At 38.7% G+C, this 15078-nt stretch overlaps 2 protein-coding genes across 7 annotated transcripts in view; one reads left to right on the top strand and one right to left on the bottom strand.

The window, feature by feature from the left end:
- ZRSR2 (zinc finger CCCH-type, RNA binding motif and serine/arginine rich 2) overlaps positions 1-4667 on the top strand; it is an 18404-nt gene extending 13737 nt beyond the window's left edge. Inside the window, exons 11-12 of one of the 2 annotated variants that reach the window (XM_031061220.1) lie at positions 1-115; positions 3027-4667. The exon at positions 1-115 is cut by the window's left edge and continues 327 nt beyond it. In XM_031061220.1, the coding sequence (XP_030917080.1) occupies positions 1-115; positions 3027-3066 (155 nt within the window). In that variant the 3' untranslated portion in view covers positions 3067-4667. The other variant, XM_031061222.1, reaches the window with a different exon arrangement.
- Positions 4668-4727: 60 nt separating this feature from the next.
- AP1S2 (adaptor related protein complex 1 subunit sigma 2) overlaps positions 4728-15078 on the bottom strand; it is a 30032-nt gene continuing 19681 nt past the window's right edge. For 2 of the 5 annotated variants that reach the window (XM_031061223.1, XM_005426160.2), the window contains one exon: positions 4728-6650. Coding sequence is in view for 3 of the 5 variants with exons in the window: in XM_005426160.2 (XP_005426217.1) it covers positions 6603-6650 (48 nt within the window). In the remaining 2 variants the exon portion in view is untranslated. Of the gene's footprint in view, positions 6651-7495; positions 7505-8060; positions 10386-15078 lie in introns of those variants that run through there. The other 3 variants (XM_031061225.1, XM_005426162.2, XM_031061224.1) reach the window with 3 other exon arrangements.

Below are 15078 nucleotides of genomic sequence, written 5' to 3'. Positions count from 1 at the left end.
GGAGCAGCAGCAGGAGTCACAGTCGGACACGCAGCAGGAGCTCCTCTCGATCCAGGAGCAGGGGTAAAAAGAGATCAAGCAGCAGAGGAAAAAATAGTGAAACTCCCAAAACAAAGTGAGAATTACTTTCAGAAATCACTAATTGATAAAAATAGAGCTGAAAAAGAAATCTTCCCAATAGGGTACCAGATATATATGAATTTCAAATAAAGTGTTCTTGCACATTAAAATGTTTCTTCCTAATAAAGGAACGTAGTTTACTGTGTGCGAAGCTTGAGAAAATTTAAAGTTTTCAGTCCTATAGAAGGTGTGAATGTCAAGTACTCTAGCTACTCTGTCCCTCTGAACAGCTGCTACACCTGGATGCACACTGAGTACAAATAGAGAGGTGAAGCCTCTTTGGTATATGTTTATTTCTGTTATGTGTATGTTAAGTGTTTACTGTTAGTACAGAACAGCCAGTGTGCAGTAAATTCACACCCCAGCACACTGCAGATCCAGGTCTGTGTAGGTGATTGCCATTTGTGTTTTTCATCTGTTTATTGGAAATTGCTTTCTAGACAAAGAAAATATAATCGTTTTATGAGTTGGAGAAAAGGGATCTCAAAGACATCAGTGTTTGATTGTACAGTACTTGCCCAGTAGGAGCTTTTTGGTCACGAGTGTTGGATTTTTCTCGGCCCTGACTGAGCTGCTGAGCTGATGGCTTGTAGGGATTGCAGTAGACTAAAACCATGCAGAAAGTACACAGAGAAACAATCAGTTTATTCAGTACCTTAATCCCCAAGTGAGACTGGAGACCATGCAACTGTAATCCTTGAGTGAGGTTATAACTGCTTTGCATACCTCTTGGTTGCACACCATTTGTAGGTGACAAGGACCTGCCTAACTTGTGCTGGAGGGGTGGAAAGTGTCCATCAGGGAACCAAAGATGTGATTGTGGAGGCTCAGTCAAGATGACTGCAGAGTGGCTGAAGAAACTGAAGACTATTTCATGGTTTTGGGAGAGGAGAACTTGACTTAGAGCCTTTTGAGGTTTATTTTACAAATAGTTTAAGGCACCCTACTGCCTTGCTTTCCTACAGCCAAGGTGAAGAGTAGGGTACATAAAAACGAAATTATTGGGACAAAACCTCCTTGAAATGACAGCTATATTAGCGAAGTACCTGCAGTTAGATAAATCCTTACCAATATTTTTTCACTTTTATTTAAAAGATTTGTGCTGTTAGATGTACTGTATTTCACATGGCTTATCTTCAGGTTTTAACTTGGGCACCTAAGTGTTCTCAGACACTTAGAGAGAGCGTGTAGCACCGAAGGTGCAGGTGCCCTAACGGTCTGTAGAGATACCTCCCTGTCTTTAGCCTCTCCAAAGAACTGGGCTCCTGCCTTCAGAGAGCCAATCAGACCCCATGAGTTAGAAGCCTAAAACAGGCATGAAGTGCTCCCAAATAGGAATTCATTTCAACTCCCAGCAATGTAACATAAACTCCCTTAGAAAATCTAGGTATCTGAACTTTACCAACAGCATTCCTCACAGCAAGAATGTTTTTCCCCAGGATAGTTAAGATCAAGTGAACATTGCTTCTGGATATGATATATATATTTTTGCTTTTCTAAATGCATAGTGCACCTAGCATGCTGATTATATATTTTTCCTTCTTTCTTCATGTGTAACTTGTCCTATATGGAGTAACACAACAAAAGTGATGTTCAGTTCAAACCCAACTTTGATGATGTATTGTCATAACTTAGGCAGAGCTGTAGCTTAGTTAATTTCATCAAATGTTTTAGTTATTAACAGATGTAGGAATTGTAATTAATTAGCATGACTTTTGAAATAATAACTTTTTTAAAAGGCATATTTCAAAGGACAGACAGCACGAAGTTTTTAATTCCATTTGAGAAATTTGTTACTGCCAGTTTCTTATAATGTACCTTTTTCTCACCACACCTTAGAGGCAAATTTTCCCTGAGGTTTCTATTTTTTTATAGATGCTCAGTTGTCTCACTGGGTCACTTGCACTGCATGTGGCAAACTGGTTCAGTTGGCCACCACAGGCTGGTTCCATCCTCCATTCCCTGGGCTGCCCTGCTTCCCAGAGATCTCCTGGTGGGAGAGCTGGCTTGTGCCCCCACTGTGCACCCCGTGTCACACGGACAGATGTCATGGAGCATTAGCCCAGCAAAATCAGCTGTCCAGATCAAGGAAATGTGGTGGAGTGGGTGGTGGGAACCTGTGACCAGTCAGGTGAAATAAGCAAACCAGGCCTCCATGGGATTAGAAACTAAGTGCCCACTAACAACCATGTGAGAATTCCACAGGTGATTAGGCTCCTTGTCCCCACAGTTTTGCAACACGATTTGGGAAGCTAAGTGGCTGTATTTAAAAAAAACAAACAAACAAACAAAAAAACCCCAAACTTGCTCAGAAATGCATGTAAAAATTTAAATATACTTTATTTCTGCTATTACAATGGCTGAAGCTTCAGCTTGTTTTTCTTGAGGTCTGGACCCAAACGTGCTGGCTGTACCTGTACAGTGTAGGACTGGTAGCTGTGATTGCCGTGCACTTTCACACGATGTCCGTTTATTACACAGAATTTGAGTGCTGTAGATCTGACATTTAGCTTGCATTTGTTAGCATGAAACCTGGGATTCCACCAGTTTTCTAACTTTGGAGTTTGTATTTTTCAGTATTGTTTCTCTGCTTCATAATCTTAGGTAGTGTTATATGCATGGTTTTGTGTTTCCTTATTATTTGAGTGAGCTATTTTATTCTGGAGAGACAAACAGACTAGAAGTTTTTTAATGTTAAGCTTAATTATTTTCTTTCCCTACGGGAAAAAGCCCCAGAAGAACATGGAAAGGATTTAAATTTGCAAGGAACAGCCCATTCCCATTGCATGTTATTGTGCATATTCCACAGGAAAGGACCTTATAAAGTGAATTAATATGGGCCAAGTTTTGTTTTGTCTTCGACGACTATTTAAAAGTAGCATTATTTCAAAATACCTTTTTTTCAGTTGTGAATTCTGCAGGGATCACGGAGGTGCTTTGGAGTAATTCTGGCATTTACACAGAGGTTCAGGGTGGCAGTGCCAGGGCCTGCAGCTGCCCTGCTTCAGTCAGGATGGGGAAGCAGGTGCTGCCCTGCCCTTCAGTGGAGGAGGAACAGCCCAGCCAGGCAGCAGCGCTGCCTTGTTCAGCAGCACAGGGGGAACCCCTGTAGGCATGGGCACTGTTGCTGCCCAGCAGAATTAAGGCATCAGGGAGCTGGGCTTGTCCCCTCGCAGCAGAGCCTTCCCTCCAACTGTAGCTGGTGGCCACTTCTGTGGGATTTCATTCCCTGTCTGCCTGTCCAGAGTAGCAAACCCCCATCAGGGCTTGAGGAGGGGTGGCACGTGTCTGTGTGTTGAATGCAAGGCATTTCTTGTGTACACCCAACAAGGCCTTCCCTCTCTGGCACCAGCCCTTGTGTACAGGGCACATTGTCCAAAATGCATCCCTAGTGACTCCTCTCCCACTCTGACGCCCTGTGATGGCAGCATGGCTGTTTTGCATCCAGTTTTGCATTAGCACGTTCAGTGTACTGAAAATGCCCTCCGGTTTACCAGTGACATTCCTGTGCGCTGAATAACTTGTTTTTTTTCTAAAGACATGCAAGAGCCTGCTAAAAGATGCTATTGCTTCCTGTCCTGGATCAGCACTTCTTACAAAACATGAAAGATGGAAGTTTATGATAGTTAATAACCTAAAAGCTTAATTTACTTTCTTACGTCATCCAAAGAGTGCAGCTCATTTTGCTTTCACTGTAAGCTTGTAATTAAAATGAACCCCATTTACTCCACATACACTCCTGCTCAGCACTGATGTATCAGGTGAATTGAGTATCTATGGCTGAAAACCAGAACTGATGTGGCATGGACAGGTAACACTTTGTCGAGCTGTGGGACAGACTGCAAAGCAAGCTGGACAGCCGTAACCCACGGTACATGGGAACTTGACAGAGGCAGCCAGAGGGTGACCATCACTGTGGCCTTACCCCAAAAGGAACAGCACATATTCAGGAAGGCCTCTTCGAGTTAAAGACTTAAGTCAGTGAAGTCAAAGACACTCAACAATCAACTTGCCTGAAAAATCCAGAAATTCCTACTTATTCTTTAGCTCTCCCCAACCCTTCTGCACAAGACAGGAAATTCAAAAACCGGAATTTCATTTCAGATTGATTTCAGAAATGCCCAAATATGTTAATTTTTCCCCATGCTTTTGCTGATAAGATCAAGGAGTTCAGTTCTTTTGGAAAGGTGGAGAACAGATTCATCTGACATATTTTTGGTTGCGACCAGGATTGTAAACATTGCATTGACTTGTTCAGAATTTTATGAAAAGAACTGAATATTCAGTCTCTATTAGCCAGAAATCTCTCTCAACATGTGGTTTAATTTTCAAATTAAATGGTACCTCCCCCATCAATTTGACATTCACTTAAATAAATTTCATGTTTAATGTGGCAAGCTTTCCAAAAACTTGCTAATTTATTGCTTTCTCTACAATTTAAATGGATGTAAATAACTGAACTTGGACACAGTATCCTCAACATTTTTTAATGAAGTGCTCAAGAACAGGTTAAGCACTGTAATAAAATTTCCCTTTTTTTTAAGCCAGCACTGAGTGGCCTCTTCTTTCCTCTGTGAATACAGGCACTAATTACATATAAACACAGCAATGGTGTAAAAATGGACATTTATTACAACTAAACCAATGTGACAGACAGAGGTCACACAGTTTGTCACAATCACAACGAAGCTTAATCCAGCCAAGCACATACAAGTGACAGTGTGAACTTTAAAAACATGTTTAATATGTATAAAATTGCTTCTGGTTTGACTTGAATCCATTTCACCACTACAATCTCACACACAGGGTCCTTTCACTACCACTCTACCCTCGTCTACCCCTGCCCACTGTGCACTGGGGAAATGCTCTGGGACAACAAACAGTCTCTGGTCATCTGGAATCTGTGTGTAAATCCTGGAATGGGCATCCATAGACAAGTTCTAATGGCTTGAGTTCAAAGACACCACTCTGATACTGCCATAGGAGTGGCACACACAGCCTGGGCCTGGCTGGCCACTCTGTTGGCCCCAGTATTGATGCTGGGGTCTGGATCAGGGTCTTAGAAGTGGCACCACTGCACCTTTCCTTTGGCTGGTACTACTGAACCCACTCTCCAGCAGCATTGCCAGAGCTGAGCTTTGTGAAAACATGGCACCACTCAAGTGAACAAGCCAAAACTCCTAGGGGAAGGTGTCTGGGTGGAGAGGGAGGGGACAGGCAACAGAACTCGGCTACTCCCAGGTGTAGACTCCCACTGTCTCCCTTAAAATCACACATGGATCACATTTCTGCTAGTGAAACAGGCTCAGTCTGTAATTACTGAGAGTCTGTCCAAAGTGTCAAAATATTCCTGGATATCAGTTTACATGATTTGTAGTGAATATACTATACAAATCTAATGCAGCTCTCACTGCAAATTAGTTGGTTCAACTACATCACGCAGGAGTATTGTAAGGGATGTATCACATGTTTAATGTGTTGATCAAGAAAAGCAGTTAAATGACTTTGACACTTAGTGTGTCCTAAAGGTACCTATATACCCAATAAAGCATAACTACAAAACACCAGAAAATACAAATTAATTGGTAGACTTCGAAAGAAAATAATAAAAGGTCCCTTCTGTAAAGCTTCTTTTCCATCTTTGAAAGTATTCAGCTTTCATTATGCATCTCTCTATTCAGTTAAAAAGCTGACCTCCTTTCCTTGTGTTCATGGTCAAAGCAAGCCAATATCAGACCTAAAATCAGTTTCCTTATTCAGCCTGGGTTAGTTTTCCTTCTCCCCTACATGCATTCTCTTGGAAATATATTAACTTGCACAGTTTTGCTCAAGGTAGCTACACTAAAATATACCTTCATGTCTAGTGAGTTGATCAGTTTTCCTAAAAAAGCAGTTATCACCTTAACAGTTTTTTACCAGTTTGATATGCAGATCCTGGCAGGATTCTTTGGTATAATGACAAATTCAGTAGTAAACAGATACTTCCAATCATTATGCAACAACTGAAATAAGCAGAATAATCACAAGTGGTGACTAAAATGTAGATGAACAAATTCTTTGGTTGCAAAAACACAATTTCTACACTGTAACATTTCATATTTGGAGTTGTCCATGTAGTTTCTTTTCATTTAGGTAGGCTATGCTTATGTCATAATAATACATTTATTTCCTGAAGTCAAGTTCGCTTATAAAAAACAGTAGGCTTATTGAAGTCAAATGCAATTTTCCTATAAATGCAGTGAAGGGAAACACTGAGTCAATTTAAATCTAATTCCCTTTCATTTATAAATTTTGAACTTAGGTTTCTGGTTCCCTTTTCAAAAAAAAGTATTTTTGTATTTTTCTTGTCGGCCTGAATGAAGCAGCTTAGCAAAACAGTAATACTGACAAACAGCATCTTACACCATTAGCTAAACATTACAATGAAGGCAGTGAACATTTACAGTATGAAACACTGAGATGGCATCAGCTGAAGAGAAGATTTATGTCAATCCAATTTCTTCAAGTACACTACGTGGGGTCTCTGCTTCCTACGGAGGGAAAATTTGAGACAGTAGTAAATGAACACTGTTTCTACTGAGCAGAGCTGTACATGAGTTAGTATGGAAGATGCTGAATTGAAAAAGTAAGCTGAAAAGACATGAAAACATGGAAGCACTGCAGTTTGCAAACATGGTATTAGCTGCACTTTTCACAGAGCTGTTAATTAGATTGCCATGGTTCACAAGAATAGTGAGTGGATTTTATTGCCCTTAAGCATAATAAAAATAAAACAATTTAGATCTACCAGCAGGGAACAAATCACAAATGAGTAACAGAGATAGGAACTGGGGAGGGATGGGGAAGGAGCCTGCAATGGAGTCAGTGAATTTTGTGGTGAATTGTTTCAAGGGTCTCAAAAATCTGTTCAGAAATAACAAATAAGTGGATGAATGAAATTACAGATTGAACTCAGATACAGTATCCCTTAAGATCTTTACAAAAAGAGTTTTGGTTTGTTTCATTTTTTATACAGTGATCCCATGCTTAATTAATAAAAGCAGGTCACAATACCTGGTGTCAAATTGATCCCTTTCAAAGAGGGGGGAGCTTTTAGGACAGGAATTTTATTATTCCACACCAGGCATAAAGTTTTAGGTAAATTCTAATCTTAGAAAGCTTTCCTTAGATTCAGAGAAAGTTGTTTAATACCAAATTCCAAAAAATTATCATCAGTTTTGTATTCATTACTTCCATAGCATCTGAAATTATTTAAACTAGAAACATTAAGCTGAGCTTTTTTTTAATAACTATTAACAATGCCATGATAAATAAAGGGGATACTGTGTCTATATCAAAACAAAAGCTTTAACATCAAGAGTATGAATAAACTTACTTTAGCATCCTAAAACAAGACATGTCATGCAGCAGAAAAAAAAGCAGATAACAGTTAAGGCAGCCAACAAATTATTTTTCAACTGCTTTGCAAATATTTATTAGGAAAATAATGTCAGTAAAACACAAAATTAAACACCTCAAACCTTGCAAATAACATCGGAATATTGTCTCTATCAGCCTTGACGATGTGGCACAAAATGATCAAGTTCACTATGATCATTCAGCTCATGTATAAGGTGATTCAGCAGTGAGGGAACAAGCTATGATACCTTAAGTCAACTTCATTAAAAATCAATTAGAGCTTGGAACAGGCATATTGAGATGGCTTCTAAAATCCAGAAGGAAATAAAAAATTGCAATAAAAATGCAATTTAAATCTGGAAAAAAGATACTTGGTGTATTAAAGATGTAGTGCTGGGTTGGGTTTTTTCCCCTCACAGATGCAATATTTAAATATTCTTAGATCTGCAGTGACCTTGACAAAGCCAAACAGGATGGTAGGATTAAAGATTTACATGTGTATTTTAACGAATCCCCAAAAGCAGGCACTGACTGAAGAAATGGTTGTGTAGCATTTTTAATATAACTTTTTGTATTATATTCCCAGATTACTTTATTGCATTCATTTTGGAAGACACACACCTCCCCTATCCACCAAGGTAAGGCATTTTACTCAAGAAATCCTATACTGTTAACTAACTCTGACACCAGAACTGAAGAGCATTCTACAAGAATACAATTTCTCAAGCATTTCAGGGGCTTCAAAATATTTGAAATAAATTCACTTTTAAAATTGATTAGACAGCAGTGGGCACTTAGGAAATACACAGGAGTGCAAGAGATATTTATAAAGTTACCTGGAAACAAAGTTCCTTATATCTGTGAAGAAATACAGAGCAGTGATGCCACTGTTTTTAGAGCAGTTTAGTATTGTTGTTTTTCAATGCCATTTCAAAGTCTGAGATGATTTTCAGCAGGCATAAACCTAAACTCTACATTTTTTCAAGTAAATCAAGGTCACTGGCTAACCATTAAAAGCAACCTATTTCAAGGACATTAGCTACTTGTCCACAGATACATCACCCATAGAACTCAGACATATTTTAATGTTTTTTATTACTAAAGCAGTAATCTTGAGACAGATGTGCCTTCCTCATCAACAACATAATCTCAAGGAACACCTAAAGGCTAATGTCTTTTGCTGGAAGAATAACTTCATTAATTATTAGTTTTAAGAAACAAACAGAATGAATTATGTTTTGTTCACATTATTTGTTTTACTAAGTGTCAAACATTTTATCCAATTCTTAGGTAAAATATTCTGCAGTGTTATACACTACCTGCAGCTCAGAATCACCCAAGGCAAACAACAATTTGAATTTGAAATATCAGAACACAGATGAGGAAAAAAGTCATTCACATGAGACAAAAGTGCATGCAATACTTTATTTCAAACATGCCAGAAAAGCTAATTCATTACCTAGTCATTTAGAAGCAAGCAGCTGTATACAGATAACAAGAAAAACAGCATCTCATTATAGCTCAATGCACAGCATTTTAAGCCAACAGGCACGAAATAATGCAGGCTAAAGCAGCATTAACCAGACATCCAAACACATTGTTAATGGCTTACAGAAAAAAGGCAAACTTGGAAATGGAAAACCACTCCTATGATCTTGTTTTCTAAGATTTCAGAATGCTGCAAATCCAATCCAAATCTTTTGTCTAATCCCCTAAATCTCCCATTTTTTTTGTCAGTTTAACATTTGGAAGGTAGTGCATTACCACATATAGTACAGGGAACTAGCTTGTTTGTGGTTCATTTTAGTAACTGCCTCCTTGATAATTCATGGAAACAATTTTCAGAATCAGCCCTGGTTTCAGGTTACAAACAGGATGCATTACATGCCCTCTCACTGCCCACTTTTCAACTGAATGTACTTATATTCCCCCTCATGGCAGTTCTCCCATACACAAGGCAGCCTGCATTTAAAACTGGAAATGCCAATTTAAGAAGGCATATTGCAAGTATACTGTTAATGGACTTGGATCTTTCCAACCCTAATCATTAATGGCTGGACTCAATAGGCTAAGAGGTCTTTTCCAACCTTAATGTTTCTATGATTCCATTATTCATTTGTCAAGCAATGGTATTGTTCTTGCTTTCAGTGGCAGTAACTTAAATTACTCACAAGAGCATTCTGCACACTTAGATACTAATGTTTTAATTTCAGATTTACCCATCATTCTCTTTGGCCTAATCAATTATGCCCCTCTCCTTTTTGTAAGATCAGTCACACTATTGTGCCAGTCTTCAGAAAGGGATAGTGTTATTTGCACCTTTAATTAAGATGCATGGTCTACACAGAATTTAATTCAGCATCATTTAATACTTGTGTGTATACACATTTCACATGATACTTCTCCTTCACTACTTTCTCTGTAAGTCTTAACTTCACCTACAGATTTAATTTAAGAATATGTTTAAATATCACCACAACCTATTTAAAAGATAAATGTGGGTTGAATAATGTTACAATGTAGGTATTGCAGTATATAGATGTTTAGCTCAGAAAATGCTACAGAACTCTTAAGCATAAGACTTCAAGCTTACACACAATAAAAAAGTTAAACCATATGGCAACAAGCACAAGTTTTGTTGAAATGAGACATGTGAAGAGACAACACTGTAAAACAGAGGGGGAAGAGGAAAGTACAACAGCAGAGAATGGTTGTGGCATTCTATTAGATTCAGGATGACTGGATTCAGCAAGCTGATGATAATGTTCTGTCATGAGTAAGTCACAGGTCTATCTCCTCTGAAATTCTGCATGCATGATGAATGAAGCCATTTAGTACACTGGTACATTAAAGTATTCATGACGTGGCTACAAAAGAAATGTACATATTCTTATACATAATAGAAAGGTGGACAGATATGCAAGAAAACAAAAATATTACCTCACTATTGTATCTCTGACATTAAAAGGACATTTGATACAGAAATACAATATTGTATTTTTGACTACTCTAGATGTCCAGGGGGGGAGGGTAGTGGGGAGAATCATTGCTTTACCCCCCCATACTGGCACGCTGTGTCCAACAATAGACAGAAAAACTTTGTGTCATAAATACTTTATTACATAAGCTCAGAGTTTCTTCTTAGCCAAAAAAAGTTTGAAGCACCAGAGGTGGGCCACCCTATCTATTCCTTGTCTCTGCATCAGGCATTGACTGTTGGCTTCTGTCAGAGACAGGCACTGAGCTAAGCAGCATCTGACATCACCCACCACATCTGCTCTAATAAAACACACACTGAGAGGTACCAGGCCTCCAGAACATGGCTGTGAGCTCACCATGCCAGGGTAGTCCAGCGGTGGCATTAGTGGTGACAAAAATTCCTTTTCTTGAAAGAGAGTCTGTTTAAAAAAGGGAGGCCTCTGATACACCTCTCAAAGCAGGCAAAGTTTTCTTTGCTTTTGGATTATGCTGCTGAACTCAATACACTCTCGTATGATTGGCATGAACATTAGTATTCAATTTGCTGAAGGATGAGCTAGAAAGCAAGCAACACTCAGTAATGGAGTAACAGTAATTGAGGAGCATCAGCCCCATATATGCTGAAATAACTTTTTCTGGGATGAAAACACACAAAACTCAACTCTCTGTATGTCAGTTTCCATCTTTGATCCTGTACCAATTACAATCTTCAATCTATTTTAGTATCCCATTTCCCAGAATGACAGAAGTGTTAAAACAGAACTGAGAGAGTTCCCATGGACTTCTAAAACTGTCTCCTCTGTGCCATCTCAGTTTATCTGCATGTCCAAGCTTGCGTGTTTTTAAATTCGACTCTCAAATTACAAAAAAAGCACAACAAAAATATTCCAGAAGCTGTACAGTTTTTTATACTGCTTTTCAGTATCAGTAATCTGAAGATCATGTCACAGTAGTTTACATTATCCTGACCAAGCTAACTACAAATCCAGTAGTTCACAAAATAACAGCACCTATATGTAACTCTGTGACAGTTACAAATAAGTTATATGATGCATGCTATAATTTTTAGATTGAAAATAATTTGGTATATAATAAAAAATTACAAATGTATATTTCAACACTTAACACCTCTTGCATGGCCTAAATAGAAATCATCAGTCTACATTAAAAACAAAATGCTGAGGCATTTTCCTAACTGGAAAAGTGTATGTTATTAGGGACTAGGGAGTTTTGACTAAAAATAAGAAAGTACTAACCTTAGAATTCCCATAGACAAATATTCCCAGCAAGGTCTCTAGGGAAAACTTCTGCTTTACTTACACTGGTGACTGTTCACTAAGACAACTGAAGAACAGGCATATCGTAATAATCTAAAATGCCCAGTTTTTATCTGGGTTATAGATGCATTCACATGATTCCCCTCTTCCTTGAAAAAACTCATGTGTTGCACTGTCTACCATAGGAAATGTGGAGCCATCAAAGTTGGTGCCTTCACTGAAATGCTTGTCAAATCTCCTAACAAATTTCTCCTTAATTTTACATTAGCTCTCTGGACAGAAAGAATTACAAGAGCAGCTCATTCTCTTTCTTATGAAGCTGACTGCAACCCACTGTTGTCTTCGAGGATTTTGTGTGTACATATTCTTAAGCATCCTCTTTGTCCTGGAAACACTGACCATGTCCCATTTTACATAACTGCAAACATCAACAAATAAGGCCATGGAAGTGCTCATTTCATGTCCTTTCCCAATTTGCACAGTCCCACAGAGTCTGGGGTAATCCCCACCCTGTTTGTATGTTCAATGGTTTATACCTTGAGGAATTCACTGTTTTTGATGTTAAAATCATGGTACACAAGATTAGATTATTGACTCACATTACTATTGTGAGATCAGTGCCTCATCTTTGCAGAAACTTATGGTATACTGATGAAGCAAGACAGATGGTCAGACAACAATAGGAAGAAAGTGCTTATTTCACTCCTTTTTAGTTAACAGAATGTGTAAACATCACCTGCAAGTAGACTAGCAATAAACTGACCTTGTAGAAGTGAGCCTGAAGGATTAAATGGAAGACAACAGTAATGGAGATATAAAGTGATAACACAGTAATATTGAGAAGGAAAACTGGTGTTCCAGTGAGGCCTCTGTACCCCACCAAGGACACCCAGGACCATCCCACACAGAGGGGCTGGCACTGTGGGCTGCCTGACAAGAAACCAAAAGGAAAATAAAGTTTTGACAAATTGTTTGCCATCACAGAACTACAGCACTTCACAAGTTTCAACCCTGACTGACCTTTTTTTGTGACCCCCACTACAATGTCTCCAGAGCAGCTAGCCTGCTGGTCTGAATACCAGAAAAGACAATATAGAGAAGGCACAGTTGCACAATCAGTATCTAGACTACCTTGCTTTCCTTTGGTGGGAATGTGCAGACCTCAAGGACACACTTCACAGGCTCAGATGTTATTTAAGATACCAATTTAGATTTAATAAGTTTATAAATTAGTTGATCTAGAAGCTAGGGAAGAGACAATGGTATCCTTACAGTACAATATAAGGGCAAACTAACATGAAATACACCTCTGAAAAATCATCACCTAAAACTTTGGCTGTAAACCATTTATCTGACTTGAACACAAAGGTCTTAGATCCTAGTACTGCCAGAAAGTAATAGCTCTACAACACAATCTGCGCATTGTGGAATTGCAGCATTTTAAAAGTTACTAGAATTAATCTTCTTCAAAACGACATCTGTGTTGACAACTCATTTTAAAAAGCTAATAATACTCTCTGAAATTGTCAGCCTGAGTCACTGGAAATTTTTTAAATTAGAAAAATGGTACAGTTGATCTGAGCAAACAGAACTATTTAGCCAGTCCAACCCAATGGACATTTTCTCAGCCAACTCTGTCATGACCCTAACTAATTAAAAATCATAGCTAAAATAAAATTAGAAGGGACTTCATTTAATCCAGTCCCCCAAACAGTATACCTATAACTTTCCTGAGAGATATTTCATCTATTAAAGGCATCCAGTGATGCCTTTTTATTGTGCCTCAGGCAATCTACTTAAATGCTAAATTATCATTTTCCACTGGAAAATTTGCCTAACAGCTACCTTGAATTATTTACTTGCTGCAATTTAAGGTATTTTAAGTCTGTAGTGGACAAAAAACTGTGCTATTTCCTCAGGCAAGAGAGAGAAAAGAAATTCTTTATGTCTATACCAAACTGTCTCAAGTTCAGCATGTTGCAGGGCTGCCATTTTACTGATGACATCTCATGGCACTGACACAGACTTCATCAACACTTTGCTCAACTTCTTTTTCAGGGAAAGTTTGCTTATGTTATTATTTTAACTTCTTTACCATCAAACCCAGCACAAAGTCTGTGAAGGCAAGCCATGTTAAACTGCACACAAAAATTACAACTGCCATTGTTTGACAAAGACTCGGCTTTTTTCCTCACTCATCATCTAACAAAACCCTATCTCGAACAACAGACAAGATGTGGGTCCATGGAGTGCATGGAATTTTGGGAAGAATTCTACAGAAGCAGGCTATGGGAGAATCAAGAGCAGAGGACGAGGAATTATGTTTAGCAACATGAAATTTTTACAGTAGGAAGAAATTCACATTTAACAAGTACTTCCTTAGCAATGCTTCAAAAGCAATTACTTTTACACTCTACTTCTGAATCATTATTAGGCAATATTTCTAATGAACGGCTGCTTTAGGAAATTGCTGCTGTTCATTTGCCTTTTCAATTTCAAAACAGGAGAGTATGTGTTTCCCAATCTTTGGTTAGCTAACTGTTCAGAGACTTCTATTAGAAAGATGGGTTTGGGTTGGAAGGGATATTTCAGATCATTTAGTTCCAACCCTTGTGCCATAGGCAGATACATTACAATAGGCCAGGTTGCTCAGGGCCCATCTAGTCTGGCCTTGATATTTCCCACCAGGGCATTTTTATTACAAAATTCTATTTTTACTTTCAAAGAAGACCCAAGTGTTATCTCAGAGAACCTAGAAACACTTACAAACATCTTTTGAACATCTTCAAAGACAAGTATTAACTACAATGCTCTTACAAAAAAAGAACAAAAAATGAAAAAACCCATAAGCAAACAAATAAAAAGATGAATGCTTCATCAATACCAACTCCTAGTCAAGATCTTGTCTGCAGCTTTCTATACAGAGAAAACAAAAAATCTTCAAGATTGAAGCAAACCGGTCAACAGAATTCTCAACTAGAATATGAAACAGCAAGTTGTCCTGCAAATGTTACTCAGCAAAACACCAAAGCAAATGCACAGACTTCAGCTCTAAAACATCACCTCAACAGACCAGCGCAGAAGGGTGCAACAGCAGCCCCTGCTTGCCTCTTCCCCAAAAGCACTGCAAAGATCAGCTGAAGCTCTGTGCACTATAACCGGATAATAGCAGGTGCTTCCTGCCTCTGAGCTGCTGCTCTGATCTGCCAGCTCAGAGGTGATAATCGCTCTGGGGCTCTCCTCCACATGTGCCAATCAGTTGCTATGCAGCGAGCCAGGAACAATCGAGAGCCCAGCCTTCAGC

This window comes from Geospiza fortis, unplaced genomic scaffold (genome assembly GCF_000277835.1).
Source record: "Geospiza fortis unplaced genomic scaffold, GeoFor_1.0 scaffold285, whole genome shotgun sequence".
NCBI classification, from domain to species: Eukaryota; Metazoa; Chordata; class Aves; order Passeriformes; family Thraupidae; genus Geospiza; species Geospiza fortis.
Note: the sequence above shows the minus strand (reverse complement) of the source record. Positions and strands in the feature narration are given on the sequence as shown.